The sequence below is a fragment of the Sturnus vulgaris genome, chromosome Z, assembly GCF_052056855.1.
Source record: "Sturnus vulgaris isolate bStuVul1 chromosome Z, bStuVul1.hap1, whole genome shotgun sequence".
In the NCBI taxonomy this organism is placed as follows: domain Eukaryota; kingdom Metazoa; phylum Chordata; class Aves; order Passeriformes; family Sturnidae; genus Sturnus; species Sturnus vulgaris.
In genome coordinates, this window is record NC_142283.1 from 25,247,289 (window position 1) to 25,263,106 (window position 15,818).

The 15,818-nt window shown below is 41.4% G+C and overlaps 1 protein-coding gene and 1 long non-coding RNA gene across 2 annotated transcripts in view; both read left to right on the forward strand.

The window, feature by feature from the left end:
• Positions 1-598: 598 nt before the first annotated feature.
• LOC148219750 (uncharacterized) lies at positions 599-8,075 on the forward strand. Its single transcript, XR_015799292.1, has 2 exons — positions 599-735; positions 6,751-8,075. It is a non-coding gene; the product is annotated as an uncharacterized LOC148219750 (long non-coding RNA).
• A 24-nt stretch (positions 8,076-8,099) lies between these two features.
• The window catches only part of MAMDC2 (MAM domain containing 2), a 55,925-nt gene continuing 48,206 nt past the window's right edge, over positions 8,100-15,818 (forward strand). The window contains exons 1-2 of the mRNA XM_088157002.1: positions 8,100-8,254; positions 8,455-8,651. Coding sequence (XP_088013128.1) covers positions 8,100-8,254; positions 8,455-8,651 — 352 coding nt within the window. The remainder of the gene's footprint in view (positions 8,255-8,454; positions 8,652-15,818) is intronic.

The window sequence follows — 15,818 nt, forward strand, 5'->3', positions numbered from 1 at the left end:
TGTTGAAATGCTGGCATTTAACGTGAGTGGGCCGGGGTACCCTGTGGCAATACCTGCCTGTACAGCTTAAAATATATATTTATCTTGTGGCCCATGTATTTATGCTATATATCAAATAGAAAAACAATGAACAGCTGGAGCTGCCTCTTTGGAGGGTTGTAAAAGTGAAGCTATATTTTTGGTGATACTCTGCAATCTCTATCTAGTTGAGTGAGTGTCCTGATTTCCTTTGCAGTTATTGTAAGATAAAAAGTATTCTTCACTTTGTTATGAATTTGTAAAACTGCAGCCGTAGTTCCTTCAGGCAAAAATGCCATATGAATGTTAGCTTTCTTGTTTTTGTGGTGTTTTTTTTTGTTTTGTTTTGTTTTTTTGTGGGGGTCATTTTGTGTGGGGGGATTTTTTTGTTTTGTTTGGTTTGTGGGTTTTTTTGTGTTTGGGGTTTTTTTGGTTGGTTGGTTGGTTTGGTTTGGTTTTTTTGTTTTGTTTTTGTTTTTTTTTCAAATCTCATACACTTCCTATTTGATGTTGCAACTGGGGTTGCTATTGCTGTGAGCATGTCTTTCATTTATGTGCATATGTACATATCCTTGCCCTATTCAGCATGTTTCAACAGAAGAGATGGTTTCAGTGCTGGCAAAGAGAAAGGTCTGACACAGGCAGGAGGAGATACTCAGCTGAGAGCTGGAGTACTGCATGACTTCAAGCCAGACAAAATTCCAGCCCAGCAGCCAGGTGAGTGCCATAACTTCCAGCTGTAGGACTCCAAACCCCAAGGACACAATGCTGACATGGTGTCTGCTAGTTCTTTGCTGACTCAGGAGACAGAAAAAGTCCTGACACAGCTGAACTAGTCCTGTGACAGGAGGTCTCTCTTAAAGAGGGCAACCTTTCTTTGCAGGATTTTGCTACTTTTTTGGGCAAAAATTTTCCCCTGACAGGGGGTTCACTACCCTGTTTCAGTATCAAGAAGCCCTCAGAAAACTATTTTATAGCAAGATAAGGCACATGCAGGTCCACTTCTCTGAATTCTGAAACATAAGCACTAATGATTTTCAACGGCAATGAATAAATATTCCTTTTCTTGTCTCACTTCCTTTTCCCCCCTCATTTTCCATCTCTGCACATATCGTCATATTTGGCTTTGTCCTCTGTTTTCTACAAAGTTCTGCAAAAGTAATGTCATCTGAGGGAGAAACTGTCTGCAGGGCATTTATTTGTACACAAATAATATTTTACCATGGCAACTCTAATTTTTTTTCATTGTGCAGTCCCCTATATAATGAAATAGCTTTTGAACAGCTGGGCATTCCCCTGCTTCCCCTGCAGTTGATATCTCAAAGAAATCTTAAAAGTGTATTGTTACAAGCACAGAACAAATAAAGAAAAGGGACACCATCCATAGAAAAGATTTTCTGCAGTTGTCAGTGGCTTTTGTTCATGACAATAAGTAAGAGTTACTTATTTTAAAACAATCAGTGATGTTATTTTGCTCATATTTGATGTTATAGATCTAGTTATATTTACTTTTACAACTATGCTGTAGCATCTGGTACAAATTACTGTCCACAGTGTTTTGTTATTTCTGGATTACAAATTTTATTTACAATTTTTTCTTTTACCTGCTTCGTTCTGCAATGTCCAAGGAGGATAATGGCACTTTAATGTTTTTTGAGCAAAAAAATACTTTTCTATTTTCAGAGCTAAAATTTGCAGCAGAATACAGGTAGTCTATATTGGAAAGAACAGTTTACTTTGGCCAATTGGATACTGCTCCAATGTGGTCCTCAGATAATTAACCCACACCCTATCTTTAAACAAGGCTATCCTTGCAGGGGATAAGACCTGTTCATGATTCCAGATGTGTACTGAGCTACAGCTTTGTCCTGAGCCCAGCTGCCAACCCAGGTATTTGGGCTGAGCAAGATGTTCCTGGCATTTCAGCTCTGAGGTCTTTGATTTCCCTGGCTCTAAACCAAATCCTAGCTCTAGCTTTCTGCAGAGTAAATGATAAACCTCTCCAGTTCAGAATATATGGTGTCCTTCTACCCTGTGCTCATCTGGACTTTCCTGGAATTTTGTCTTCATGGGAAAACTTCACAATTTACAAGTTACACTGGTAATCATAATATAACTGCCTGCTCTAGTACATCTTGTTTCAGAGTGAAACCCTGTGAATCCCTTTTAAAACGAAAAATATAGTCGTGTTGGAATTAATATTTAGACTACATTTTTGCAAGTACTCCCTATTCTATATTTCACAGAATCACAGAATATAGTGAGCTGGAAGGGACCCACAAGGATCATGGAGTCCAGGTCCTGACCCAGCACAGGACACCCCAAGAGTCACACCAAGTGTCTGTACTTATTTAAACGCATCTTTTCATGTAGAACAGCAAAGGCTGTTTTTTCATCCAGATATAACTAACCTTCAGTAACTGGACACTCACAGGTCAGCTTTAATTGAGGCATTTAGTTTTGTTCTCACCTGAGTAGCTGAAATAGTCACTAAAATGCCTGAATCTAACTGTAGTTCTCTGGGTTTGTCCAGGAAACAAAACCTCCTTGAATATTGATCCTCAAAACCCAAAATATGTGATATTAATATTTCTTCATCTTCCTGAGTTCATTTCCTAACTGCTCATCTCTAGCAGAGCATCAGGGGAATTCTAGCACAGAAGGGCTCAGCTTTGCCTTGTGAGGTCTTCTCTTGTGGTGGTTCCTGTCTCTTGCTAATGAAGCAAAGTGCTGCAGCTTGGATTTATGCCAGGAAAATCCCACATGCATGCATGTGGAAAGGCTACTTTTTCCTACTATTTTTTCATCTGCAGTTTTCATGACTATGAGACTGTCCATCTCACTTTGGCTGAGATTGTCTCTCTCCTGCTTTGCCAAGAATGGGGCTACTCCAGCTCCTACCTGCTGGCTTCCTTTTCTCCAGAAGGCTGAGCAGCCTGTGGTGTGAGGATGTAGAAGGGACTCTTGTAGAACTGCAGTCCCTAGGATGGATCAAGCATGGGTATTCTCGTGACATTCCTTATACCAACTTACCACTTACACCAACTACAAAATCAGTGACTTGCACACCCTCTGTTGACTGAAAAGGACAGAATTGGCAGATAAAAGCAATATCCATTGGCCTCCAGGAGCCATTACCTGGCCAGCAGGCCCACTCTCAGCCTTGTAGTCAATGTTTAGATACTGTACAGTCCAGTCGCAGAAACACAAAATAATAGAATGGTTGGGGTTGGAAAATACCTCTAAGATCATCCAACGACTAACCTAACACTGCCAGGTCTTTGACTAAACCATGTCCCTAAGAGCTACATCTACATGTCTTTTAAATTTCTCCAGGGATGGTGAATCAACCATTTCCAATAATCTGATATCTGTCTGGTTTAAAAAAAAAAACCAACAAAACAAAAACATAGAACTCAGATGTGAGAGCAGTAAACCATTCATTAGCTATTAAACTAAGCATTTTGTGGCTAGCTATTTGTCTGGCACCTGAATGGTGTCTTTTTTTTTTTTTTTAAAGTGACAGATCACTGGGATTTAACATGTTTAGTAATTAGGGTGTCATTCTTGGCAGTCTGTTTTACTCTTCTTCATAAAACCATGATGGTGTACAGTAAGAGCTTAATTCATTTAAGCAGCTGGCTTTCCTTCCCAGGGAGTTAAACAACGTCTAAAAAGTATCATCTTAGTAAAATAATACCATAATTATAAATATTTTATTATTTATATTATTTATTATTTATAGCCTAAATATTTTAATGTAAGAGAGGGTTCCTGTAGTCTCTTTGTTGTCCCTCACAAACAGTCAGCTTTACTGAGTGGTGCCTTCCTGACCAGCTTTAACTTTTCCGAGATTGGCCTCCTGGTCTTTTCCCTAATATGAGTAGTCTGCATATTGTAGAATGATTGTATTTTTTTAAGGATTGCTCAGTTCAGCCAGTAATTAAATTCTTATCTGTAAGTACAGCACTGGTTACAGACATACATGTGTCTCATATATATGCATATATACAGCAAATTCTGACTTGACCTACAAATCAGATCAATCCCCTCCTGTCTGTTGTTGTGGCTCTGTACCACAACCCCCAGCAGCAGCTGGTCTTGCCAAGCACAGTCACAGCAGGATTCCCTTCCCTGAGGCTCAGGAGATGAACCAGCATTGGATTAAATGCAATGTCCATTAACAAAGTCAGGTGGTCCTTAAGATCAGTTACCAGCCCTCAACAAACTAGAAGTAGTGGAGAGCTCCATGGGTCTCCATGTGTGGTTTTCAGAACGTCAATTAGTAGATGCAACTTCAGGGCACAGAAGAGTAAATACACAAAATCAAGACACAATAATTTGGACCAACTTGACAAACACTGGCGCTTTGTTAGGAGTGAACTATGTTGGGCTGTGCAGAGCAGGGCATTCTGAAGCGTTGCACAGAACCAGTTCAACAAAATGTGAACAAATTTCCCCTCTGAACCATCCCCAAAAGCACACAGATGTACTTGATTTGCTGATATACATGTATGACTCATGCCACAGACAGCAGTAGAAGAGTTTTCCCGAGTGCATCCACTGGCAGTGGCAGTTTGCTGCCAATAGTACAATGTGAAAGCAACCAGAAAAATGAAATAATACTGCTAGAAGTTTTTCCTGCTCATCCCGTAGGTACATTTCTTCTCCTACCCACCCTGAAATGGTTAACCACATGGGAGCAGAAATGTCCAGTACAGCCACTGGCTGTTAGTACCTTCTACCTTACCAGTGGAAGTGTTCCTACAGCACTACATACTTCCAGAGAATGGAGAAGACAGCAGCTGCAGAAACTGGCTCATAGGCAAGATCAGAATCAACTGAAGTTGTGAAGCACAGGACACAATGAGCAAAAGAAATATGGATATAGCAAAGCAAAGTTAGACTAGGTGAGCTTGGCTCAAATTATTTGTATTTTTCGTGTTGAAGATAAATATAAAAAGAAAAAGATGCCAGGACTTTGTGCTAAGTACACTTGTAAATTATCATGCAGGATTATGGCTCCATTAGAGCATATAACAGTAATATTAACACATGCATATGAGAAGACTGAAGTTTGAACACTGGAAGATGCTACAAAACCTCATTTCCTTTTCCAGTCCTTATGTCCTTTTCCAACTGAGCACAGTACGGGTGTCCAATGTCTGACAACGAGTGGAAAACTTGGATGTGCCTAGGCATGCAAAGAGGTCTTTTTATGAAGTGTAATTTTCCGGGATTTCAAAGCAAAACACTGGAGAGGACAGTATCTGTAGCTGTGCAGAGAATTCTGAAAAGCTCAGACTTTAATTGCTGCTCTTCTGCTTCTCTGGTGTTGCAGTTAATCTGCAAAAATGAAAGGAGTCAAATGAATAAAAGTCAAATGGCAGCCTATGGATTAAGTTCGTAGTAAAAGCAAGCTCACTTAGGAATAGGAATCGACAGGAGGTGTAACTGGCCTCCTGCCTTATCCTAGATCTCTGCATTCCCCGTCTCAAAAGGAGTATGGACAAATGTGGCTCACCCATTTCCTGCCTGGTCAGGAACAAACTGGGCAAGTGCTTACGGAATTAAGCCCTGCCATCTGTAGAAGCCTCTTCTACCTCTCAAATACTCCTGTATAACAAGCAATGATACTTATGACATTTGTTTTCCCTTGTGAGATTGCCTGGTTAACATGACCTTGATAATGTTACTCCCTGATATGAAGAGGACAACCTAATTACATTAGCAGCAGGAAACGATGGAGTGAGATTTCAGGAAATATGTGTCAATAAGGGGCAAGATGCTTTTACAAATTCATTATTAAGGAATATATCTTCTATACAGTTCTTGGAAAAGAGTGTAGTGGGTCATTCTGTGGCTTTACATCAGTTTTAGGAATTTTAATGTTGTCCCATTCACACACATCTGTTACTTCCTTGGCTCCTGAGAGGTTGCAGCAAGCTGGAGGTGCCAGTTTAAAAACTAGTTTACACATGGTGCTGTAAACTTTGGTGGCTGACATCTAAAACATCTCTGCTAAGAGGTGGAACATTCTGGATATCAGCAAGGAAAAAACTGAGGGCATTTGCCACTTCAGCTGTTCTTAGTGAGTGCTTATATTGGTGAGTCATCAGTATCAGCAGGCTATTTGTGCCATCAGCTCTTCAGAAGTGATGTATCCTGGATAATGCACCATACTCAATTCTGTGAAAAAATGGCCATGTGTAAAAAGCTGCTGGAAAAATTTAGCCAATCAACTGCCTTAGTACTGAAATTAATTCATAGAGATACTGAAATTGGCCAGAATAAACTTTCTAACACAATTTGAAGCATTAGAAAACAGGCATTCTTTATCTGCACAGGACACACAGAGGATCTCCTCATTCTCTATGTGAGGTGAGATTTTACAACAGGGGGTTTTATCCATCATAATCATACTTACTCATTAAAATGTGTTTCTTATCTAATACATAAGCATAACTTCCCTAGAAATAATTTGCATGCATTCACCTCCTGCTGGAATCCTCTTATGGTCCTGAAAAGTAATAAAAGGGGTCCCTGGTGATCCTATTCACTGAATGCTTTGATATTAAAGCATAGCAATAAAAATCAGCCTATACTCTAAGTACTACTGTGTGCCACCAGTCAGATTTGGAAAATATGCAATGTCTGCAGTCCTGATTAACAAATAATTCAGAATTTCAGTATTAGCAAGGCAACAAATTAAGTGATCTTAATCTCTTTGAGGCGTGAGGTGAGGGAAGGCCACTGAGGCATTGGGCCTGCAAACGCCGTCCTGCAAGGAGAGGCTCCAGAACCAGTTCTGGTTCCGCTGGGAAGACAGATGACTTTGGCAACACCCAACAGCAGTCCAGGTATGGACAGGAGAGGGACAGAGGAAATGCAGCATCAGGACTCATCAGAGTGGTGCATGGTCGGAGAGTGAGACGGAGCAGCACAGCTGAAAGAGTGGAAATTGACGAGGAAGAAACACCTTCTCCACAAAAATAGCCCAGGACTGCAGCCAGGGCCCAGGCAGGCTGTGCTGTCACCAGCCTTGGAGGTTGTCAAAACCCCAGCTGAGCAACATGGTCTAAGCTCAAAGATGGCTCTGCTTTGGGCAGGGTTTGAACTGGACATCTCTTGTGGTACAGTCCTGAGTTATTCTGTAAGCTCATGAGCTACAGTACTTGGAGCATCTCAGCAGCTGCTGGACCATTCTTAGTTAAAAGTGCCAGGGTACCCTGCCATGGTCCTCTGGAAGGGCAGGTTTGGTGGAAGGACAGAAGGGCAAGCTGTGGCAACACAGGAACTCTGGTGGGGTAGGAGCTCCTTTGTCCCCTGCAGATGTGTTTGAGTGGGCATCTTACTGTTGTGTACGAACACCTGACAGGGAGTATTTCGGACAGAACCAAGCTCTTTGAGTGGTACCCAGGGCTGGTACACAGTGACGGGATCAACGCACTCCGTACAGGCTGAAACATGAGGAAAAAACACTTAAACGTGATAACTGATAAAAGATTTGTGTTAATCACAAAAGCATTGGGGTTTGTATAAACCAGAATAGTAGGCTCTGAAGTGAAGCATGGACACTAGATAAAGGAAATTATATGATTAAATCGTTCTGTTTAAAATCACCTTTTTACGTTATACTATGTTGTATTATGTTACATTATATTATGTTATGTTTTCCAAATAAGTTGTATCGGCTACCAGCTTGCAAAATCAGACTTCCCAATAGCCCTTCCTGCTTTTGTCTGATCAATGCTGCCTATCTCAAGGACCAGACTTCCAGAACTTCTCTGGTGGTTATCTACGAGGACCAGATGGCTATCTGTGACTGACTATCGCCCAGAGGCTTTGTGAATTTGTGTAAGGATGTTTATTCAACCACAACTGCTTATGACAACAAAAAAAACCCAAAAATTATTGATTACAACGAGAAACCACAGTATAAGAAGAGGCTGCAAACCAAGGTTCGGTGGAGCGTGGAGTGGGCGGTGACCCCTCACGTTCCCCAGCCCGCTGCTTGCTCTTTCTATATCAAATAAAGCAATCTAAATTTTGCTGAATATCGAGACTTTTGTCTCTCATTTATGACAAACACAAGAAAGCACGTTTTCACTCTGCCGGGGGTGGTACTCCGCAGGCTGCCCGGAGAGGAGGCGGCACTCCGCACTCTGGAGGCACTCCAGCCTCAGCCACTCCGGCCTGGGGACATAGTCCGGGGCCGACCCCGTTCCGTGCGGCAGTGGGACGGGCCGCCCACCCGCGCTGTCCGCGGGCCCTCCCCGTCCCTCCCCTGCCCGCCCGGCCGCGCTGCCCTCCCCGCGTCCCGGCGGGGCAGCCGCGCTCTCGCCGCCGCTCTCCGCGCTCTCCCCGCCGCGCTCTCCCAGCGCGGCCCCGGCGCGGAAGATGCTGCGGCTCTGCCTGCTCGCCGCGCACGGTAAGCGGCGGCGGGGACGCCTCCCGCCCGCGCCGGGCGCTGCTCCGGGCCGGGCGCGCCGTGACCGCGGCTCGTTTTGTCCTTGCAGCTCTACGGCTCGCCGGGGCGGCCTTGCTCTCGCCCGGGTCGTGCACCTTCGAGGACAGCACCTGCGGCTACCAGTGGGACTACGCGCATCTGCCCTGGACGCTGCACGGGGAAGGTGAGAGCGCTGCGGCTCCCCCCGCGCTCACCTCCCCGCCCGGCACTGCCGCTCCCCGCGGGGCCCCGGCATCTCGGGGTGCCGCTCGGCTCTCCCCGGGGAGAGCAGCCCGAGCCGAGCTCCTCCCGCGTGGGTGACAGTGCCCTGACCACAGCTGATGGGCCGGCCCTGCGGGGAGATGCACTCCCCTGGAGCAGGCATCTCCGCAGGTTTGTGCAGGATGCCTCAGAAATCTCCTTTCTTCCTCTGTCTTTCACTTTTTGATGGGAAAAGGTGTCTTTTATCAAATCTTCTTTCCAAAATACCTGTCAGAGGTCCCATGCTCCTATTAAGCTGCGTTTTTCTTTTTCTAAATATATTTTGTGTTCTACTCTTAAGAGCAGATGCATTTCTAGGGCAGGAGACAATCTTTGGCAAGAGTATCTTTACAACATGTGAAATTAAGATTTTTCTCCATTATATAGAACCTCCAGTTCAACAGAAAAAGTCAAGTCTTTCAGTAAGTTGTATTAGGCTTTACAAGACTTAATGCTATTGAAAAGAGAACAAAATCCAGTCACTGCACAGGGTTTCCACACAACTGTAACTACTTCTTGGTAAGTTTTCAGTGTGGGCTCCAATTTTTGACAGAATCTACATGAACAAAAGACTAAACAAAAATATGCACAGCAAGGTTGTAATTGGGTAATAAAATTATTGAATTTTGATTATGTGTTCACCAAATTGTCATTCATTAAGTGAAAGCTGTGCTCACATAGAAGAAGAGACTATGTGTTTTTAAAGTTTTTAAGCCCCAAAACAGGTGCCAATAATAATGAAGAGGTGAGTAGAAATACAAGGAGGTAGACACCCCCTCAGAACCCATTAATCAGTGCTCCATTCAAAACTGGCTGGTCCAGTTTGGTATTCCACTTGTCTCTCAGTTGAGAAAAACGATTTTTTTTCCTCCTGATTTTTACTCAGTTCTCACCTATGCAAAATAAGTCACCTTCATTGTTACTTTTTAGCTTAGTCAGTAGGCTTTGAGAATGGACAAAAACCCCTAACTAAAAAAAGCCTGCAAGGATGCCATAATTGAAATACTTGCTTTTTCTCTTATTTATTTTATATGTATTTCTTAGTTTATTTATTTATTTAAATATATATGGATTTTTCTGTATTTTTGAAGGTACTAGTGGAAATTTAGTAACCATCTTTGCTGTCCCAGCTATCCCTCCTAGCACCATGTCCTCTTAGTCTATCTGTCTGCAAAGCAGCACTTAATTCCTCCTTGTGATTTACAGGGAGCCGCATGGTAGTGGTATTGATTCAGCTCCAAGGGACTGTGAGCTGCTGGGAACAAAACCTGCAGAAATGGGTGTGTATCATGTTGTGCACACCCATACGACAGTGCTTCAAGATATAAGTTATTTGTCCAGAGGTTTGGATCAGCAGCAGCCTGCTTTTTTCGGTGCACAGAACACAATTTTTGTTACTGTAGTTTGATCGTTCTGTACAAAATACTGGTGACTGCACAGCTTCTGTTATTGCACATCTCATTTTCAGAGAGACTTCGCTGAACTGTTATACTATGGGAGGATGTGTGGTATACCAGCTCTCGTAATAGGCACAATTCTGTCAGCATTTCCATTATAAACAGTTTTTCTGCAGTCTGTAATTTGATCATAACAAGACATTCTGTGCAAACATTTGGCACACAAGGTGGTATATAAGTCTCCTCAGAAATACGTTCACAGAATTGCAACTAAATCTAGCTGAAAATAACTCATTCAACTCTATCCAGCAGGTGTGCAAAATTAGTCTTCCTTAGACGCTCTTTCATTTTTTTGTCTTGTAAAACCATGCCCCTTTTGGCAGCACTGTGTCCTGGTATTTGCTGGTCAGCATATGTACATGTGGTAATTTACTGGGACAACAGAGGAAGTCAGGAACGGGAGAGACAGCTTAGCTTTGAATTGTTCCACTTCCCCTTGCATTGCTTCAAAGTTGCCTTATTATTTTAAAATGTTATTTGTGGTATAGAATTACATTCAGTGGGTCTTTCACAGGGATTATCTGCCTTGCAGTGCAAGTTCTCACATCTTATAAATCTCTCAATAGTGTAGTCTTGTGCCAAACTGTCAAGGTGATGTAAATATAACTAAAACTGTGCCCAGAAATTTCCACTACATACTTGAAAGTATTTTGCCTGGTTGCCAAGGAAGCCAGTACCTTCTGACAGGCCAGGCGCACAGAAAGGAAGTGTGAGAATAAGCTTTGCTTTTGTTTACAGCTACACAGTCCACTTAAATTAATATGTTTCTAAGGTTCAGATGCTGTTTTAAATGTTTCTGGCTTCTCTTTCGTGTTATGGTAGTTCCAGCATACAAGATTTTTTTTTTGGTTTAATTTTAGAATTTTCATAATTGAAAATATTTAAATATTTTTTAGCTAAAGTTTTGATACCTGTAATTGGAATTTTAGGATCCTTTTTAATCAAGTGCAAATCAAAAGAAAATACTCAATTCTACAAAGGATAGCTGTTTCACTCCTAAGTGCTTTACTCAAGACTGGCAAATCAGGCTCTAGTGAAGTGGCTGTTTGTAGAAACAGCTACACAAGAAACAATTCAGGCATCTGTCCAGTCGGCCTGTGCTCCCATAAAACGTCTGCTTCAGTAAAACCCTCCTCAAGCTCTCTCACATGACTCTGGATTCAGGAATAAGACCTTCAAGCATATCAAGGTGATTTTTTTAACTGTCAACTTCTTCAGTCACTGGCTAGCTTGATGTTTGCCATTTAGAACTATAATGATTTTAGCAGACAAACAGCATGCAAGGAAAAATGTGACATAGAGAAAAAGCTGTGGATATAAATTTCTAGTGACCCTTGTTATGGCTGGGAAGCACACTCAGCTGAGGTCATGGCCCAGGCTGGGTAAGTACAGCATCAGGCTGGAGGCAGCATATTCCCTAACCACCCGTTCTGTTCTCAGTGTAGCATGGGAAATTCCATGCAACATGGTGCACTTCATGTGTTTGTAGAATACCACCAGCTACACAAGAAACATAGTAATGCTGTTGCTCAGGAAGAGATCATCATAACGTAATCCTGGTTCTGAAATGAGCAACAGATTAATTTGTATGTTACCAGTGATAAGATCTGAAACCTTATGTGCATTTCTCCTAAAAACAGAGGGGACAGTGGTCCATTTTCATGGGTGTCATGAAATGGTCCATCATCAGCTGTGTAGCATGCCCCCAGAAATGTTCTTGCAGTCATGATGCCTCTGAAACAGATAACTTATCTCTAAGTTCAGAACATAAGAGAAAGATTAAACTCTTGGACTCCAACAATAGATAGGAAATTTAGAAATCACATCTATATTCATCACTACCATAGTAGTTAGAGATAGTTGAGAAGTTTGAATACCGTGTTAGTTCCACTGGACTTCATGTCCAGTTATTTAGGGGCATAAAGCTTTGCAAATGCATAGTGGCTGATTTCCACAATATTTCACTTTTTTGTCAGCAGCACATGTGTGGGCAAGAGAAATACCAGTTAATTCTAATACATACTGTTAAACTGTATAGGGTAAGATTCATCAAATAATCTTGAGATTTTCTTTAACCAAATTGCACAATTATTTTAGAGGACAGACATGCTTTGCAAATGCAAAATGATCTTTGAAACAAAGGAAGATGCTGTGTGTGATAGGCAGTAATCCTGAGTAGAGTAATAAATAAAACCATGCGGACCCACTTATAACAGCAGTAGGAAAAACAGCCTCAGGTCAATTGTAGCCATTCTAAAGTGTTAGGTTTGGGCATATTTTGCATTCCTCTTAGCCATGTCCAGCACAGAGCTGGCCATAACCTGATGGTAAGAACATCCTGCTCACAACATTATTACAGATAAATTTCATTAGACACAATAACTTTTTTTGCGACTCTGGGCAATGTTTACATTATTGCTTAGAATATCTGTGCAGCACTTTGTGTGAACTGTGGGTATGTTTTGTTTTCCATTGCCCTTCACTCTAACAGAGACCAGTTTAATAGTGCTAAAAATAACCTGCATTTTGGCTGTCAGCTTAAATCTGCCCTAATGGAGTTTGCTATGCTGCATCTGCTTGCCTGGATGTAAGCACTAGATAAGAAACTTGTCTGTTAGGACAGCATCCTATAGGGAAGAGATTATTTATATTAACAACGCGCTCTAAAAAGCAAGTGATCATTGTTTAATGTGCCCATGCATTGCCCAATGTGTTTTGTGGCACTGAAACACTGAAGCTATAACTGGTAGTTGATACAGCTGTTTGCACCTGGCTCTCATAGGATAATTGACAGCTTCAAATGCATGTTTTTGTGAGTGCTGCTTTCCTTCAAAAATTCTGGAAGTGTATATTTCTTCGTGTCTCATATCAACAAGCATACATTTTAATAGCACACATATCAGGGATTTTAATAATGTTTTCTCTTTCTGCAGTATTTTGAAGGAAAAGAGATAGATTTCACTCAGCAGAGTGATGTAATAGATTAAATTACATACGAATATGGCCTAATTTTCTTATTCTTAAAGCATATGGCTATTTTTGCTGCATTATTCCAAGACACTGTTCCTGTGATACACTCCAAACAGGCATCCATCAGGTAACAATTTATGGAAAGCTGGGGAGCGAGCAACATCACAACAGTTTCAGGAAACTGAAGTTTGTCTTTTGGAACATATTTACCATATAGCTACACTTGAAAATATATGGAAAATAATTTCAAGAGACAGGACAGCTATTGAAGGCCATCAGATAAGTCAGGCGTGAGAGCAGCAACATAAGGAATCTCAAATCTAAACATTGCCTGCATACCATTTAAATAGCTTGTATTTACAGCTGTGCCATATGACTTAAAATTGACTTCTTTTGATCTGAGCTCTCTGATCTTGAATGTCACATCATGTGGTTGTAATATGCAGGGTAATGAAGCAGGTGATAATTGGCAATCCTAGATTTTGTGGCACAGCAAACACAGTTCATGTCTGATGTGTGCTCTGTCATGCTCCCTTACAAACCTACTGGCAAATAAATTAGCACATTTGACGTCTTAGCTTTCTTTCCATCTATCTACAATACTTTCCTGTACATTGGGAAGTGTATAAGTGGAAAATGTAAAAATGGTTGTAACATTGCTGTAAAATGCAGCTAACCGCTGTCATGCTGGCTTTGTACAATTCTTGAGCTGAGAAAAGTGGTCTCACATGTTTGTTGGGAGATTGCTGTGTACTTTGGAGTCAAGGAGATTTGCACCAGCTTGTACCTAGCTGCAGCAGAACCAGGCTGGGCGTACCCCAGTGCTTGTTTGCTGGCAAGTTCTCAGCTGATAAATTCACGCTTCCACAGGAGCTTACTAGTTTGGGATTTCCAAACCTGTAGCCAGGGCATCTCTACACCAAGTGCTGTTTGATGGAGGGTAGAAGCCCTTAGATTGGCACATGGTCTGTTTTGCCTTGACCTGATAATTAAAATGTTGATGCTCCTGGCCAAAGTAACTGAGTTTAGAGTGACAACTGTCCTTCCTGAGGAGGGGGGAAAGAAAGGCTGACTCATACACTTCTTTTACACCTAGAGTCTCATGTTCTTCTTGTTTTCCTTTACTTCTGGTGCCATTTCTCCTGTACACTTGACTTTGACTACTCAGCCACCGTTCTTGAGTTAGCAACTAATTTCTTCATACTATTTTCTTGTTCAGGCTGTCACTGCCAGCTTAATAGTAGTACCATGTGTGAGGAGCATTACATCTTGCTCCAGCCTATCCCTTGTCTTGCTGATCTCAGTATGAAATCTTACATTTTGTTTGCCCAAGTATAACTTCCATTCCAGGCTTCTGGGTAATAGTATTTTTATTGAACTATTCCTACATTCCAGTTATTAGCATATTTTTCCCCCATCTTCAGAGGCAGGTCTTGTGCAAAAAAAAAGGCAGCCAAGAGCACTTTATGTCCATCAAGAGATTCAGCAGCAGTTGCCTATGCATGATGACACTTGTGATAAGTCTGGCCTTTCCATTTTCAGCAGTGGAACAAACAAATCCTAAATTGTTGTCAGTGAGTCACTGCATGAGAGATGAGTTTCAAAGCATTCCTCTTCTCCACAGAATAGTAATGTTCTCATAAGTGCATTTTCACATACAGCTGTTACTGATTCAGTGCTTATAGAATCAACAACTGCTGTAGTGTTTTACACTGAGCCATGGAATTTGGCCATTTGGCCACAAGAAAGGGAGGATGACTTTTTGAAAATTCTTGTTCACTGAATATACCTTGCACTTCTGACAATAGTCTGGGCTTTGTTTTGCATGAAAAAAACTGAAAATAGATAATTTGCCATTTGAATTTAAAAAAATAGAAGAAGAAAGAACTGTAATATGGCAAAAGAGTATTTAGGAGTTATAATGGAGGTGAAATCACCTCAGTCAAAAAAATCACTTACATGTAACCCCTGGCCTTGCAGATATTGTTGAAGTTTGCCAAAATATAAGTACAGATATACAAATCACTTGCTGAAAACTGCTAGAAATATTTTCAGCTTTCTGAAAAAGAATGAAAGATACAAATGAACTGAAGTTAAATTTCTTTCAGTAATTTCAAGATGCAGCATGGCATGAGTTTTTTTATCCATAAAAGTGTGCCAGGCAGTACTTTGTGGTTTTTGCACCTATCACACTACATCCATAATCATCTGGAAATGAAGAGGAAAAGCTAATCCTTTGCCAGTTCATTTTTTGGAGGGAAGGGAAGAAACTCTCACTATAAATTTTGGTCAAGAACCAATGTGAGTCAAGATCTGTAGTGAGGAAAAGTAAGCTTGCACTTGTGCTGAAAGGATGAGCACAGACACTCTAGAAGCATTTCTACTAGTAAAGAAGACTTGTTCATCTTGCACATGGTACAGGCTGTTCAAAACTTTAATAGAATCAGCCTGAAAAATGCCCTAATGTTCTTATTATATAGGATACTATTGAGTAGAAATATTTGGAAGCTTATTGAATGAGCAAGTTGAAACCAGTTACACCTAGTTGGTTTTGTTCACTTTTTTTTGAGTTCTCCCATTGCATTATCTTCTGAGAGGTTTTGTCCCCAGCCACTGTGTGCAAGAGGAGTACGAGCAAAGCTATAATTGCTTGACTGATTAAA